Source organism: Panthera leo, chromosome D3 (genome assembly GCF_018350215.1).
Source record: "Panthera leo isolate Ple1 chromosome D3, P.leo_Ple1_pat1.1, whole genome shotgun sequence".
Classification (NCBI taxonomy): domain Eukaryota; kingdom Metazoa; phylum Chordata; class Mammalia; order Carnivora; family Felidae; genus Panthera; species Panthera leo.
The window spans coordinates 69,512,380-69,528,957 of NC_056690.1; the positions used below are offsets into that span (position 1 = coordinate 69,512,380).

The 16,578-nt window shown below is 41.2% G+C and overlaps 1 protein-coding gene across 2 annotated transcripts in view; it reads right to left on the bottom strand.

Annotated features, from left to right (window-relative positions):
* Window positions 1-1,325: 1,325 nt before the first annotated feature.
* The window catches only part of ACAA2 (acetyl-CoA acyltransferase 2), a 34,400-nt gene continuing 19,147 nt past the window's right edge, over window positions 1,326-16,578 (bottom strand). The window contains exons 4-10 of one of the 2 annotated variants that reach the window (XM_042910199.1): window positions 14,980-15,096; window positions 13,511-13,658; window positions 11,129-11,304; window positions 10,098-10,227; window positions 5,553-5,623; window positions 2,980-3,134; window positions 1,326-1,740 (exon numbers count right to left, since the gene is read on the bottom strand). In XM_042910199.1, coding sequence (XP_042766133.1) covers window positions 1,656-1,740; window positions 2,980-3,134; window positions 5,553-5,623; window positions 10,098-10,227; window positions 11,129-11,304; window positions 13,511-13,658; window positions 14,980-15,096 — 882 coding nt within the window. In that variant the 3' untranslated portion in view covers window positions 1,326-1,655. Of the gene's footprint in view, window positions 1,741-2,979; window positions 3,135-3,378; window positions 3,512-5,552; window positions 5,624-10,097; window positions 10,228-11,128; window positions 11,305-13,510; window positions 13,659-14,979; window positions 15,097-16,578 lie in introns of those variants that run through there. The other variant, XR_006195164.1, reaches the window with a different exon arrangement.

A 16,578-nucleotide genomic window follows, 5' to 3' on the forward strand; every position in this document is an offset into this window, starting at 1 on the left:
CAGCCCCACATTTTCCATTTAAAAATACGGTTCTTAAGGGGCACCTGGGTGGCTCAGTTGGTTAAGTGTCTGACTTCGGCTCAGGTCATGATCTCGTGGTTCATGGGTTCGAGCCTCGCACTGGGCTCCGTGCTGACAGCTTGGAGCCTGGAGTCTGCCTCAGATTCTCTGTCTCCCTCTCTCTCTGCCTCTACCCCCACTCACGCTCTCTCTTTCAAAAATAAGTAAACGTTAAAAAAATTTGTTTTAAAAAGAAGGTACGCTCCCACTCAAATGTCTTTGAAGACTTAAAATACGTAACCAGCACATATCAGGACCAAGTTCAGTAATCTGCTTCTTGGATATTTACCTCAGAACGGATTACGAACATCACTAAACACCACAAGTTAAAATGGTTTCAAAATTTTGAAAAATACAATTCAACTACAACAAAAAAAGAATTCCATTTAACAAGTGGGAAAAAGACTTAAAATAGACATTTCTCCAAAAAAGATATATGAACGGCCAATAAGCACAGGAAAAGATGCTTCACATCACTACTAATTAAGGAAATGCAACTCAAAACCAGCGAGGTACCTAACTTCACACTCATTGGGAGGGCCATTATAAAAAACAAACAGAAAACAGCAAGTATCAATGAGGATGTGGAGAAATGGGAGGAACCCTTGCGCGCGGCTGGGGAGAGCGTAAGACGGGGCGGCCAGGGTGGACAACGGTTTGGCAATTCCTGGACATATTAGAAACAGAGTTACCACGACACCCAGCAATTCCACCCCTGGGTACCTGCCCCAAAGAACTGACAGCAGGGCCACGAACAGAGATTTGGCCAGCCTCGTTTAGAGCGGCATTACTCACATAAGCCAAGGGGCCGCAGCAAAGCAGGCGTCCACAGATGGATGGAGAGATAAACAAATGTGCTCTCTACATACAATGGAATATTCTTCAGCCTTAAAAAAAAGGAAGGAAAGTCTGACATGAACTACAACGTGGACGAACCCTGAGGACATTATGCTGGTGAAATAAGCCAGTCACAACAGGACAAACCCTGTATGACTCTATTTGTGCGGGGCCTTGGGTAGTCCGATTCTTAGAGGCAGACAGTCGAATGGTGGTGGCCGGGGGCCGCGGGGAGGGCACCGGGGACTCAGAGTTTCAGCTCCACGAGATGAAGAGAGTTCTAGAGATGGATGCCACCGGGGATTGTATCAATAACATCAATGTATTTAATAACACTTAAATGTGGTCGATGGTAAATTTTATCTTACGTGTATTTTACCTCAATTAAAAATTTTTAAAAATGCAAGAAATGACAGGAAAGGATTAACTGAAGTTAAAGCAGTATTTATTCAATTTTCTTGCACTCGTCTTATCTAAGGCGTAAGTGGTGATTATTCAGCATTATACCAATTCTTTTAAGGCCTCTGTGGTTGGACGTTTGCTCAGAGATAGGTCCCATCTGGTGCAAATCTGAGAGAACTTATTTATTCTGGCGTGGGCTCTTATTCATGAGAGACACGTCTTTTTGCCTCACTGTCCCTTCATCGAGCTCAATCACTTTCAGTACAGGGCACGTGTGGTTTTGCAGCTGCTCTGACGGTCACCTGGCTCCCTGTGGCCCTGGCCCCTCGAAGTGCGAGCGGGCCTCGGCGGGCCCCTCAGGCTGTGCTTTCGATGATAACTGCGATACCCTGGCCGCCCCCGATGCAAGCTGATCCCACGGCGTATCTTCCACCCCGACGCCTGCAAGAGAAAGCAGTGGCTGAAATCCACCCGAATAAAAAACGAACAGAGTTAATTCGAAAACTAATTAAATAGAATTAATAATGGTCACATCTACATTAATCATTCTCACTCAGCTCATCTCAATCTTTTCCCCAATCCTCAATATCGGTTTACAGTCGCAAGAGGAGAAAGAATTTAGAAAGCAGAATACTTGTACTAAAAGAAAGTGGTAACACAGAAGGGGGAAGCCGAGAGACAGAGACGCTGAGGTGTGCCGGGGGAAAGAAGAGACAGGAGGTGGCAGAGACAGGCGGAGACGGGCTCCTCCTGAGGAGGAGTGAGGAGCCATCAGCCTCTTTGATTTATATGGTTCCGGATTTTTATGGCACCTTGGAGTGAGTGCAATTAGTGAAGTTTGTCCATGTGAAAAGGCAGGTAATTTAGAAGCATTTCATGCCCCTTTCATAAAAATTAGACTCCTTTGGATCACAATCTGTTCTCATTCCTCAATCTAACAGAACGACCTTGAGAAAGCCACCTAGGAACTTTCCGGTACACGTCACTCATTTCAATTCAATTACTTATTAAGTGAAATGAGTCCCATTTACCTTAACTTAACAGGAGCCAGAGTGATTTTTTGTTTTTTAGGCCTGACATATTTGGTTTTGTTTGCAACGTTCCTAACAGAAAGAAATGGTCCAAAACACACAGCACGGGAAGGAGGAGCTCTTCTATTAGGACTGAAAGATATCAAACACACAGAAGGCTCCTCCTGGAACCCTGGCAACAGTGAAGGAAACACTTAGCTCAGACCCAAACTAGCAGTTTGCTTCGGTTTCTTAAATGACAGCATCTAGTTGGGAACCCTGCCAATATGTTGTCTGGTTTCCTAAATAATTTTATCTCGCTCTTGTAATGGGCACTAGGGTGCGAGCACCATGAGGACGGCGGCCTCGTGAGTGCTGACTGCTATGTACCAGCACCGGGTAGGGGCAGAGCCAGGAGGGGGCATGTGCTGAGGGGCTACACTGAGCCCATGGCAAACATGAGGAAGCGTGCACATCCCAAGTGCAGAGCCCCTAAAAGTCAACCGAGTCACCTCTAATCTCAGCCAAAAAGGGTATAACTTGTTCCTGGTGAGAAGCAGTACAGGGGGATAGGAGGAATGAAAAGTGTTGGACCGTTCTGGGGAAACCTAAATCCGTGCATTTTTACCAACGATGGCAAATATAAAATGAAACAATTTCTATCAGATACCTTAATTCGTGAACCAGGTGCGCCATAATTCTTGTTCCAGATCCTCCCAGTGGGTGACCCAAAGCAATGGCTCCACCATTCACGTTGGTTTTACTTGGGTCAAGATCCAAACTCTTCTGAACTGCTAAGTACTGAGGAGCAAAAGCCTCATTCACCTAAAAATAATCAAAACACTGGTAAAAATCCTTACTCATAAGTTGATTTTCGACCGAGAATTGTCCAGTCCTACTGATGGCTAATTTTGCTCTTTTTTTTCTTCTATTTAAACTACCTTGCAAGAATCTTCAACCATTCTTTGTAAAGACATCAGGTTTGAAAATGGGTGTATTTACTAACTTATACTTTAAGTCCACTGCATCCCTTGAAGAAAAGAAATCCTCAGTAATGTTGTAAACATACCTACTAGAGGCAGTGGGAGATGGTCCACAGGTTCTGAAGCCAGAGGGATGGCTCAAATCTTGGCTGAGTGCATGTTCTTTAAGTTCTGGACACTCGAGGCTCCCTCAACAGTAAAATGTGGATGCAGTACAGCCTAAGAGTTATTGTCAAGGTTAAATGAAATTATGGGTATTAAGTGTCTAGTGTAGCACCTGACACATACCAACTATTCAGTAGATGATCGCTGTCAGTATTATCACTGCAGTGCTACTTGCCATACATCCTAGAAGAAACTGACATATGACAAAGGATAAACCTTCAAAGCCAGACACACAGAATGGTTACTATGCTGATACTAGGCAGATTTGAAAAGTATTGTATTTATTACTTAACAAGGTTGGCTATAAGAATTACCTTCCTGGGGCACCTGGGTGGCTCAGTCGGTTAAGCGTCCGACTTCGGCTCAGGTCACGATCTCAGAGTTTGTGAGTTCGAGTCCCGCATCAGGCTCTGTGCTGACAGCTCGGAGCCTGGAGCCTACTTCAGATTCTATGTCTCCCCCTCTCTCTACCCCTCCCCTGCTCACGCTCTGTGTCTGTCTCTCAATAATAAATAAATGTTAAAAAAAAAATTAAAAAAAAAGAATTACCTTCCTTCAAGTTCATAGCAATATATTTTCAACATGATCGTAGCTAGAAAATTGTGTCAGTAGGAAAACTGTTAAGAGAGGTAACTTTTACAGAGTCGAGATCAAAATCTAGTCGTGTTCTTTCCTACTGTATTTTCTGTTTCCCCAAGATGGTGCTTTGTGTGTCTTTAGATCCTACATTATTTTTCCATTTTATATCAGCATTTTATATCGGCATGATCATCAAAAGTCCCAAAGACAATCATATCAAGATGTTGAGCGCTATGTCCTTGAGTACATATACATCTATAAATGATTATGAACAGATTTAAAGAGCTGACAAATTTAAACAGAGTTTTTAAGTGTGAAATCTAGTAAAAAATTTAATGACATTATTTGCTAATACAAATATGGGAATTAATTAGCCCCCTTGAGGCTCTAATAATGGAAGAAGAGATTTAAGGATAAGCCATTTGTCTAAAACCATGGTTTCCTGGATGAGAGATTACCACAGAGGAGATCACATGTGTGCCCAGAGAACGCCCCTTCTCTACCAATTTAAATAGAGACATTTCCTTTGTTGTATTTGTTATCTTTCAATGTCAAGGAGCATATGTTTAATTACCTAAAATTTTCAAATACTCCCCAAATGTAAAATGTATTTAATCCAGCCTTAAGTATTTTCTTTTCTACTCTTACTTTTTTTTTTTTTAATTTTTTTTTTCAACGTTTTTTATTTATTTTTGGGACAGAGAGAGACAGAGCATGAACGGGGGAGGGGCAGAGAGAGAGGGAGACACAGAATCGGAAACAGGCTCCAGGCTCCGAGCCATCACCCCAGAGCCTGACGCGGGGCTCGAACTCACGGACCGCGAGATCGTGACCTGGCTGAAGTCGGACGCTTAACCGACTGCGCCACCCAGGCGCCCCTACTCCTACTTTTAATTATTCTACACATTTAAGATGCCTTTGTTCTAACCTAGTATTAAAAAAAACAAAACAAAACACCATACCAATAAACTTAAGTTTTCTATGCGAAAAATTATGACATCCCAAATCTAGCTGCAACTATGGTGTAAAAGCCAAAGATAAGTTTGGGGAAGGGGGGAGTTTTAACTTGGGGAGAGGGCCAGAAACTTCTAGATTTGGCATCAGATACAGTTTTCTATTATGTCAATTCTTTTGCTTGTATTTTTTTCATTTTCATCCATAAAAGAAGGTTAAAGTTGTTTATTTGTCACCCACCTTATATCATATTCAATTGAATTCAACAAGCACATTAATAGTCTAAAATGCAATAGTCTTATAAGGGTCAAAGAAGTTTCCAGGAATTCATATTTTAGTAGAAAAAAATCAGGCTGTTTTAATTATTCAAATATACATAAAGCATTTTAATCAGGTAGACAAAAGTACCAACCCAGGCATGTAATGAAAAGTAATACGTATTTAGATGCACATCATTTGGAAAGGCAATAGCACTAAAACGAAAGAGCTAAAAAATACCAAATAAAGCCATTAATGCTGTAGAAGTTGGTGGTTTACTCATATAAAAAAGCATCACACTTACCTCTACCAAATCCATGTCCTTAAGACTCCGTCCTGTTTTCTTCAGTGCCCCATTGATAGCAGGGACAGGACCTATATAAGCACAAAAATCAATTTCATCTTATATTTAGTTAAGTATCAAATTTCTCCTTCTTTACTAAACAGGTAAGGAAGGAAGAAATAATGTGACAGTTATTAGTAGCCACAGTTCTTACTACCTTGATAGCACATTATTCAATGATGTGACAATAAAAAAACAGAAAAAAGAACCCAAGGGAAAAGCTGGTTATGCAGTCCAATTGTAGATGGGAGGCTCACGTGAGACCTTCTACCATAAACAGCTTTAAGGGTTCGGACAGCCAAAGGAGTTCTATCTGGGGTCCCGCAGTCATTTACAGACCACGCTTCATACCAAATGGCCAGGCAGACCGAGCGCTCTCCTGCATACAAATCACATGCATTCCTGGTACCGAAGAGCCTGTGGCTACTCTGAACTTGCAGGCCATCTGGGCAAAAGGCAAGAAGCAGCAGTAGCATCTCCACGTGGGCACAGCAAGACAGGAAGCCACGAGGCACTTGAGGGAAAAGATCTCTGAAGCAAAGAGGTGTTTATAATGCCAACAGTAGGCAGAGAATTTAAACAAAACAAAACCCCCTCTGCAGATGCAAAATCTACCCAGTAAGACTTCTGAAACTTTAGCTCCCAGATTACTGATGATCACCCATGGCTGTTTAATGCTGCTCATAATTTTTAGGTAAATTGACATTTTTCCCATAAGGTAAAAAATCTGGCTAAAGAAGATTATCTCCTTCTTCATCTGTTCATAAAGAATGAAATTGCCATAAATTATCTATCTATCTATCTATCTATCTATCTATCTATCTATCTATCTATCTGGTATGTTCTGCTGAATTCAAGTAGTCAAATATCCCGCAACAAGTTTCATAAATATACCTAAGGTAAATGAGAAATCAGTCTGTATGAGAAGCATAATGCAATCTAAATATAATGTAACTTGTTTTGTCACCTAGTTAAAATGTTCTTTGGACAACAGTATGCTTATTGGTTGAGGGCACCCAGTTAGCGCTTTTCAATTTGAAGAACCAGTTTTGCGCATTAGCACAGAACCTAGTTCCAGATTCTCTTTGTATCTCTAAGGCCCCAAAGCAGGATGGACAGTCAACAGGAAAGCATGTTTTCCAGCATGGTCAGGGATGAAGCATCCTGTGAAAGACACTCAGAACTAAAAGCTGAGGATGTGACACCCACCATCCCACATACTTCCTTGCCTTCATATCCATATTAGGCATGACTCGGTATGTTGTTCACTTAGAATCCTTACACTATCCTGGGCCGCAACTTGAGTTTTAAAGGATGTTCCCATAACACTGTTATTTACCAGGACTCAGGAAGTTATAGTATTCTCGTTGGGAAAAGGAGATCTCATTTCTAGGCCTACCACTAAATAGCTATGTGACCTTGGGTACCTTTTTTGGGCTACAAGCTTCTCATCAGAAGTGCTCTGAATTGGTTTTTAACATTTTTCTTTTTAACCATTGGAATCCTTCCTACAAATAAAGCCCAATAAAAGATAAAGCCAGAGCTGCTACAGCTAAGAGGTTCCAAGCTTCACCCACTATTGCCATCACTGGCGAGTTCCAGGGAGCACTGTCTTTCCATATGTGTCCTTCCTTGGAGCCATTACTGTTCTTTCTCAGTCCGGCTTTTCCCCCTTTTTCTGGGTCAGTAGCTACTCTACAGTGCTAAGGATTGCTTGATGTTGGAGAACTGCCTAACTGAGGAAACTATTCTTAGAAACTGGATTGATGAGTCAGTTCCCACCACTCAATAACGGCTCTCCCTGGCTTATTCATCCGGTGCCATTTCATGTAGTTAACTTGTTTAATCCCATATGACAACCAATAGACAGCTGTTTAGGTGAAGGGACATTTGACACTGTGGGGCATTTGGTATATATGGATCTGTTCAAGCCCTGAAGGGGGAAAAAAATCAAGCTTTCCACAGTGGTATTTGTTTTACTACAGGGCCAACATTCAGACCCTGGAAGAGAACGAAGGAAAATTACTTTTTTTTTTTTTTTTTTTTGCTGACTATATTAATGTAACAGAACCTAGTAAAAATTGAGGTTAAACTGAAAAAGAACTACAAAATAACTACTTATCTATATCAGATAGATTTGATTGATCATCAAAGCCACCTAGGTACACTTAAAAAAAAAAAAAGCCATACTCCCAGGCTCCACCCTGGAAGTACTGAAACAAAATCTTTCGAGGTGGGATTACAGGCAGATTTTGATGATCACTTGGGGTTGGGAACCACTGTTCTAGACACTGAAATGATAAATGCCATACCAATACACAAATGTTTAATTTTTTAAGCTACCTTCCATCTCTAAAACAAAAGCTGATGTTTTGTTGATAGCGAGTAGCTGAAAGCTAATAAGCTTTTAAACCTGTAACACAGAAAAAATGGACTTTTTTTTAAAGTTTATTTATTTGAGAGAGAGAGGGAGCGCAAGCAGGGGAGGGGCAGAGAGAATCCCAAGCAACCTCTGCGCTGTGAGCATAGAGCCCGATGTGGGGCTCAAACTCATGAAACTGTGAGATCAAGACCTGAGCCGAAAGAGAGTCAGAAGCCTAACCGACTGAGCCGCCCAGGTGCCCCCCGCCCCCGCAAATGGACTTTTAACAGATGTTTACACAGCTTAAAGTTTAAAGTAATCTGAAGCACAGTGAAAGCCGACAAAGTATGGACATGCCAGCTTTCTTTTTTAGGAATTCTGTAGAGAGAAATCTCCGAAGGACATGGCAGCGAACATGGTTGGGTATTAACTCAGTCCCAATCAGCATACTGGAATTACTCAGGTAGAAGCTTGAGGTTCACACTGAAGGACCTCTGGGAATGCAGGTCACAACAGGTCAACCCCCTTCTAGTGTGGGACCTACTTCAAAAATTGATTAGTTGAAGAAGGCCTAATTAAGCTCATAGCAAAATCTCTGGGCCTATCAAGAATCTGAACATAGCCCTGGCATAGGCTTTTCTTTGGGGTATGAGGGTACAGGTGGGACACATCAAAGCCTCTGGGCATGAATGTTTTTGTAAGTGAGGCCCCTCATTAGTTCCGAGGATGACAGGAACTACTACAGTCAGCATCAGCTGCGGTTCCTGGAGTGTATCCAGCGAAAAGCTTTTCGTTCCCCTAATTCGTATTTTTCAAGCCAAGAAAGAGTATACAGTTGGCTCTTTAACAACATAAGTTTGAACTGTGTGGATCCACTCAGATTTTTTTGATAAACATAGTAGAGTATTATAAATGCATTTTGTCAATAACATTTCCTTTTCTCTAGTTTATCGTAAGACTACAGTATTTACTACATATAAAATATGTGTTAACAGTTTATGTTATTGGTAAGGCTTCTGGGCAACAGTAGGCTATTGTAGTTAAGTTTTGGGGGAATCGAAAGTTATACTTGGATTTTGGCTACATGACGGCTGGCGCCCCTAACCCCCACGTTGTTCAAGGGTCAACTGTACACGTTTGTAGGGGTTCTGCTAATCTTTGCCAAGTGAGATACACTGTAATTCTTCATTTTCCTATTAAGGCCCAGCTGAGCCGGGTGGGCATGACTTTGACTTCCTGAGACAACACGGTGAGAAGAGCACTTGAATTAGAGAGGGCTGGTTCTCATCCTGGCTCCATCACTTACTGGTCTGGAACTTTACAAGACAACCTCCCTAAGTTTCAATTTTCTCATTCATAAAGGGGTTGTGGGAAGAAGAAATGAGATATACTAGTGACCACATGCAGAACAGCCAGCATTCAGGAATCTCTGTTTCACCCCAGGATCTCTCCCCCATCGCGTGTTCTCTCATCTTGTCCCCACCTTGTAATTCTTATCTGTTCTATTCTGGGTGTTAGTTTTAAAGATCTCAAATGGCAATGGAATACTACTTGGCAATGAGAAAGAATGAAATATGGCCTTTTGTAGCAACGTGGATGGAACTGGAGAGTGTTATACTAAGTGAAATAAGTCATACAGAGAAAGAGAGATACCATATGTTTTCACTCTTATGTGGATCCTGAGAAACTTAACAGAAACCCATGGGGGAGGGGAAGGGGGAAAAAAGTTACAGAGAGGGAAGGAGGCAAACCATAAGAGACTCTTAAAAACTGAGAATAAACTGAGGGTTGGTGGGGGGTGGGAGGGAGGGGAAAGTGGTGATGGGCATTGAGGTGTTGTCTGGAAACCAATTTGACAATGAATTTCATATTAATAAATAAATAAATAAATAAATAAATAAATAAATAAATATCTCAAATGGACAGTAAGACATGATTAACTGCCCACAAGAGTCTGTACAGTCTTGGTTTTCCTACTGTGCCTGGCACCGTTTTTCATGAAGATTAGTTGTTTAAATGACTGATTACCAATCTCCTTTTCTCCACAAGTAACCTTGATTTGGCTACTGTTTAAGGTATCTGAATGCCAGAGAAGAGTTAACTCTGGAGACATAACAGACCGGTCTGTTTCACTGCAAACTTACCAATACCCATGATAGAGGGATCACATCCAGACGCAAAATAGCCCACAATTCTCGCAAGTGGTGTGAAGTTATGTTTTTTAACGGCATCTTCACTAGCTATGATAACAGCTCCAGCACCATCGGATATCCCCTTGGAAACAAAAACAGAAGATTAATTAGAGGGCAAGAGGATCCAGTTAATTATGATCTGAACTAACGGGGTAACGTTAGGATTATGGTAATACAGAGGAAGCAGCGCCACAATTTGGGGGATAGCAAGTAGTGCCCACAGTGCTCGGGTGGGCCGGAGACTGACTCAGGCACAGAATGCCACTTTCACCGATGGAAAACAGGAAACAGTGGCAAGAGGAGCTTGAGCTTATATCCAGATGTGGGGAGAGGTAAGAAATCTGATGAGTTGTATGCATCAGGGAAAAAACAAAACAAAACATGAACACAAATAATAAACCAGGTGGATTTCCTTCCAGATTCCTCAGATAATAGTCTGAAAGAACCAAGAAATTGGAAGAGTATTATATGAGAGCACCTCGTTAAAATATTTTGGTTTGGACTATGAAAACCCCAATCAGCAGAATATGAACACTACTAATTTTTTTTTTCAAATTTTTAAAGTTTATTTATTTTGAGAGAGCTAGTGGGGGGAGGGGTGGGGGGGGAGAGGGAGGGGGAGGGGGAGGGGGAGAGGGAGAGGGAGAGGGAGAGGGAGAGGGAGAGGGAGAGGGAGAGGGAGAGGGAGAGGGAGAGGGAGAGGGAGAGAGAGAGAGAGAGAGAGAGAATCCCAAGAAGGCTCCTCGCTGACAGCACAGAGACTGACGTGGGGCTTGAACTCACAAACTGTGAGATCATGACCTGAGCCGAAACCATGAGTCGGATGATTAACCGACTGAGCCACCCAGGTGCCCCTGTGAACACTACTAATTTAAGCTAAATTACTAAAGACTAGCATGAAAAGTATCTAAAAGACACCTCACGATTACTCTGCACTGAATACAATAAGAAGAGTTCGAGAGTTCAAGGTACGTGCCACCTACCGAAGCATTCCCTGCAGTAACGGTTCCTTCCTTCTTGAATACTGGAGGCAGTTTATTTAACTGCTCCAGGGTTGTTTGGGGCCGAGCGTGCTCATCCACCTGCATCATCTGTTTCCCCTTCTTAGTCTTCACCTCAATTGGTACCATCTCATTATTAAAGTAGCCAGCATCATTAGCTGAAATAGGAGACCATCATAAGAATGGGAAAAAAAGATGATATAAGAAATGAAATCAAACACATCCTTCAATGTACCTTCTGGTCTCCCCTTTCTTCACAGCCCTACTTTAAAATAAGCCTTTACTACATGTACAACTGACCTTGCCTGTTGGAGGATTTAATGTACTGCCATGAACCTATACAAATGCATTCTGCATCTTTTTTACCTTATAATTTTTGACCTTTTTCACTACAATTTTTTTTACAAGGTACTGCTAGATTATTAGCAGTCCTAGTCTGTTAGCTACAGGTATAATAGCACTAAGTAAATTTAAGTCTTATTTAAACTTCTCTGAGTTGAGAAGTAATTTAAAAGGTACCAAGTTGTACAACAATAATTATTGTACACTTAAAAATACGCAAGAGGGTAGATCTTACGTTAAGTGTTTAGCACAGGAAGAAAAAAGAAGTGGTCTCTAAAAGAAGTGAGCCAAGAAACCCGGAACTGAAATGTAGTGACAAGCAACCTGAAGAAACGATTTGAGCTATTACTGACACAGGTCCAAGTGTAACAGCTTACCTACTTCCATCTCCACTCACTCGAACGGACTACAGTAATCTGACGCTTCAGAAACAAGGATAAGCAGGGAGTGATACCACCTTAAGTGTGAAATCACTTTATAGCAGGCTAAAACACTTCCCATATTTGGATTTCACTACTCTATTAGGGAAAAAAGGGAAGGCAAACATTTTTTATCTCCATTGTACAGACGCTCAGTGAGTGCATGATTGAGGTCAGATAACTTCTATGTGGCCAAGGCAGAGAGAGAACTGATGACTCTTGACCTCTGGACCAACACCTTCGCACTTTAAATGTGTCACCGAAAAACACAGAATGAATTGGCTGGCGTCAGCTCCAGCCCACTCCTCCCGCTGAAATGCTAAGATGGACTTCATGCTCACTATTCTAAGTATGTAACATCCCTAAATAAGAGTTTCTGCTCGTCTGTAACAGTTTATTTCAAAAACTTTTTTCAGGAGACCTTCAAACTTCTTCAACTCACCGTCCTTATGAAACACTGCTGGCGGGGTACCCACTTCGGGCTGGCCTGGCAGCAGCGTGGAATGTTATACCAAGGACGCTGTAGCTCTGGCTGTGGGGTAGTGTGCTGTGTCTTCCAGTTGGGTGCAGTGATGCTCAATTAGGAACGGGAGGAGGAAGGCACAAAAGGATACCCAGTGGGTCCTTTCCAAACATTATCGTCCCCTCCCTGTGAGTAGGATATGCCTCACAGAGGAAAACATCCTCTGTCCCGGCAGCCCCTGTGACCCTTCATCTCTCACAGTGTATCAGAGCCCTCAGCGTTCTACTAACAACAGAACCAGTTCAGGACAAAATGCGAGCATCTAGATAAGGTCAGTTAACAAGGCCACTTTTAAGTAGCATTACTTATTATTGCAAAAGAGAAATTTCTGGTTAATTTTGCAATCATTAATAGAATACCTGACCATCTAAAAACAAAAGCATGAAGGAAAAATGTGATTTTCAAGAGGTGTAATTAAAAAAACGTTTTTTAATGTCTCTCATTTTTGAGAGACAGAGAGAGTCAGAGTATGAGTGGGGGAGGGGCAGAGAGAGAGGGAGACAGAACCCAAAGCAGGCTCCAGGCTCAGAGCTGTCAGCACAGAGCCTGACGCAGGGCTCGAACTCATGGTCCACGAGATCATGACCTGAGTCAAAGTCGGACGCTTTACCAACTGAGCCGCCCAGGCGCCCATCTAAAGGTGTAATTTAAAACAAATATTATATGACCATTATCATCTGAAATGAAAGAAATCTCTTCTATTTTTTTTTTTTTACGTTGACGTACAACTAACATGTAACGTTATATTAGTTTCAGGTGTACAACAGAATGACTCAACGTTCATATATACAGTGTGGCAAAACGATCACCATGATAAGTCTAGTTAACATCTGTCCCCATACATAGCTACAACAACTTTTTCTTGTGATGACAACTTTTAAGATCTACTCTCTTAGCAACTTCAAATACACAATACAGTATCGTTAACTATGGTCACGATGCTGCACATTACATACCCACGACTTATTTGACAACCTTTATTTTATGGCTTCTTTTACTTTATAACCTTTGATGCACTTTACCCATTTCACCCACACCCATAGTTTTGTATAGATATTTATAGTATCCAATTTCACTGACCAGCTTTCCACCTCTGCTGGGACTGCAGGGCGTATTTGTCACAGTCTTCTCTGCTTATGTTGTATTTCACAGCAAGATTCTCTGCAGTAATTGCCATGGGGAGTTGGACATGCTGATCTGTTAATCCTGACCACAGAGTATCTTCCAGCTATTAAAAAGACATGCATAATAAAATGATTTGTTAAAGCATATCTTTTGAAAGTAATATGCTATAATGTCTTTACATTTAAATAATTAATAAGAGGAAAGTAAAATTACATTTCCTGACAGCATTTACTCCTATACATATTTGGTTCTGCGACATTTTAAAAAACACCCAATGTCATTATAAAATGCACACATTTCCCCCTCTCTCTAAACGTGGGGCACTAAAGAGAGGCAACGGTGCTAAATGTACAGGGAGAGAACACGGGAAGTCAACCTACAAGCAAAAATTACACCCTCAGGGCCACATTTGGAAGAAACCTAACACTGAGTTCTTATGCAATGTTGCCCTGTAGCCACCTTTGTGAAGCACGATTCTGAGCTCTGTAGATGAGCCTGCACGTGTCTGTGCCCTTTTCAACCCGTGCCTTTGATGACAGGGACAGCTTGTTCTATCAGTCACTGTGAAGTTGAAGAGACCTGCGACGCGTAGGTTCTTGAGGAACAGAAAAAGTCGTTACTTATTATCCAGTTAGTTGGTCTTCTGTTCCTTGTAGACGGCCTCAGCGCCTTTGAGTCACCGACCTTTCTGAAGGCTGTCTCAAACATACTTCATCTAAAATACTATCTCATATTTCCTAAGTCTTATCCCTTCCAACTTTCAAAAAGACCAGGTGAGGAACTGGCCTGAAGAGTGTAAATCTGTCATTACTGTTGGAAAATGCTAACAATATAGAATGTCACATGGGAGGGACAGCACACGATCATTCCTTATCAGCACTGTCATTCCCACGCCGTAGCTCTCAAAGATGTGAAGATCAGTTTTTGTCTGATTTAGGACAATATAATCTGTATTCAAAGAGAATGTTTAAAAAAAAACAACAACAAAGAGAATGTTTTCTGTGATGAAGAAGTATCTATTCATTGGAGATTGCTTCAGAAATAAAACTTCCATAAATCACAGTAAAGATTTAATTACTGGGTTTCCCAATTATTCATGAGAAATTAATCAATTCAAGCTCTGCCTATCTTTTTGATCTGCCTCTTTCCTTCCTCCATTCTCCAAGTATTAATTCCACTACCAGAGGTGTGGGGAGATAAAGTCTATGTGGTTTTTTTTTTTTTTTTAATGTGGGTTAAAATGTCAAAACTAAAAACCAAACTGGGCTTTTGAAATAGTTTACAAATTTCAAATCATTCGTATCTTGTCAATCCCCTATTAAGGAAACTGGTTTCAAAATTTTTCTCTCTCCCAACATGGTGTTATTAAAATTATTAGTGTAATGGCATGACAAAAAATTTTTAAACACTTTAATGGTTCCAACCTTGAGATCTGATCCCAACTTGGTTCCAAAACGCGCGTTTCTGACACAGTAGGGAGCCTGGCTCATGCTTTCAGTTCCTCCGCACAAGACAACTTCAGCATCCTTCACACAAATTTCCTATTTGAAAACAAATGAGCAACAAACAAAACCTTATATTGTGGCAGGAGTATGTACCAAGCAGTAAACTCCCAGTAAATCTAATGAGTTATGAATCCCAGTGTACTGTGCCTCAAAAGGAAATACTTGTAAAGTAACTTGTAAGGCAAATGCTACAGCACTTATTCCCAAGACACAAGGGGAGGAAAAATTAACAGAGTTCAACTGTTTGTGCACAAGTGACAAATTCTACCTCTGTTTTGGCAAGGAATGGTAATTCTGAACCCAATATAAATCTTGAAAATCAGCAGAGATATTAATGCCTGGCATAGCACAGATTGTAAGCCAATGATAAAGAACAAATCCTTTAAAAAGACAAATGTAGGGGCGCCGGGTGGCTCATTCGGTAAGTGTCCGACTTCAGCTCAGGTCATGATCTCACACTTCGTGGGTTCGAGCCCTGCATCAGGCTCTGTGCTGACAGCTCAGAGCCTGGAGCCTGCTTCCGATTCTGTCTCTCCCTCTCTCTCTGCCCCTCCCCCACTCATGCTCTGTCTCTGTCTCAAAAATAAACAAACATTAAAAAAAATTATTTTAAGACAGAAGTAGAATTTATCCTTATATTAATGGATGAGTCTGAAGCAGACCACAGATTTACAAGGAACAGGTTAACTGAGGGGGCTCATAAAAAGAAACCCATTTCATTCTTCTAGCTTTCCACTATTTGCATTTCTTAGAAAAGAAGCAAATAACAAGCTTCCATAGAGCCCAGTTTTCACAGTGACTGCTAGGAAAATCAGGATCACCGGTTCAGCTATATCATTATAGAAATAAATTAACTTGAAAACAATTTATTCATTACAATATGTCTTTCATTCTGTAAAAATATGAAGACATGGGCAAATAAAATTGCATTTCACTATATCCCTTTTCCCTTGTGCTCAAAGGAACAAATGTATTTGCCCAACTATCCCTTAAAAAGGAATGCATTTATTTTCTTTTTTTAATTTAAATTTTAGTTAGTTAACATACGGTGCAATATTGGCTTCAGGAGAATTCAGTGATTCATCACTAACATTCAACACCCAGTGCTCATCACAAGTGCCCTCCTCAGTAGCCATCACCCATCTAGCCCATCCCCCACCCACCTCCCTCCATCAACCCTCAGTTTGTTCTCTATCATTTACAGTCTCTTGTGGTTTGTTTCCCTCTCTCCTCCCAACTCCCCTCCACCACTTTCCATATGTTTATCTGTTTTGTTTCCTAAATTTCACACGAGTGAAATCATACAGTATTTGTCTTTCTCTGATTGACATATTACACTTAACATAATACATTCTAGCTCCATCCATGTCATTGCAAATGGCAAGATTTCATTCTTTCTGATGGCCGAGTAATATATATATACACCACATCTTCTTTATCCATTCATCAGTGGATGGACATTTGGGTTCTCTCCATTGTTTGCCTATTGATAAACATTGGAGTGCATGTACCCCTTTG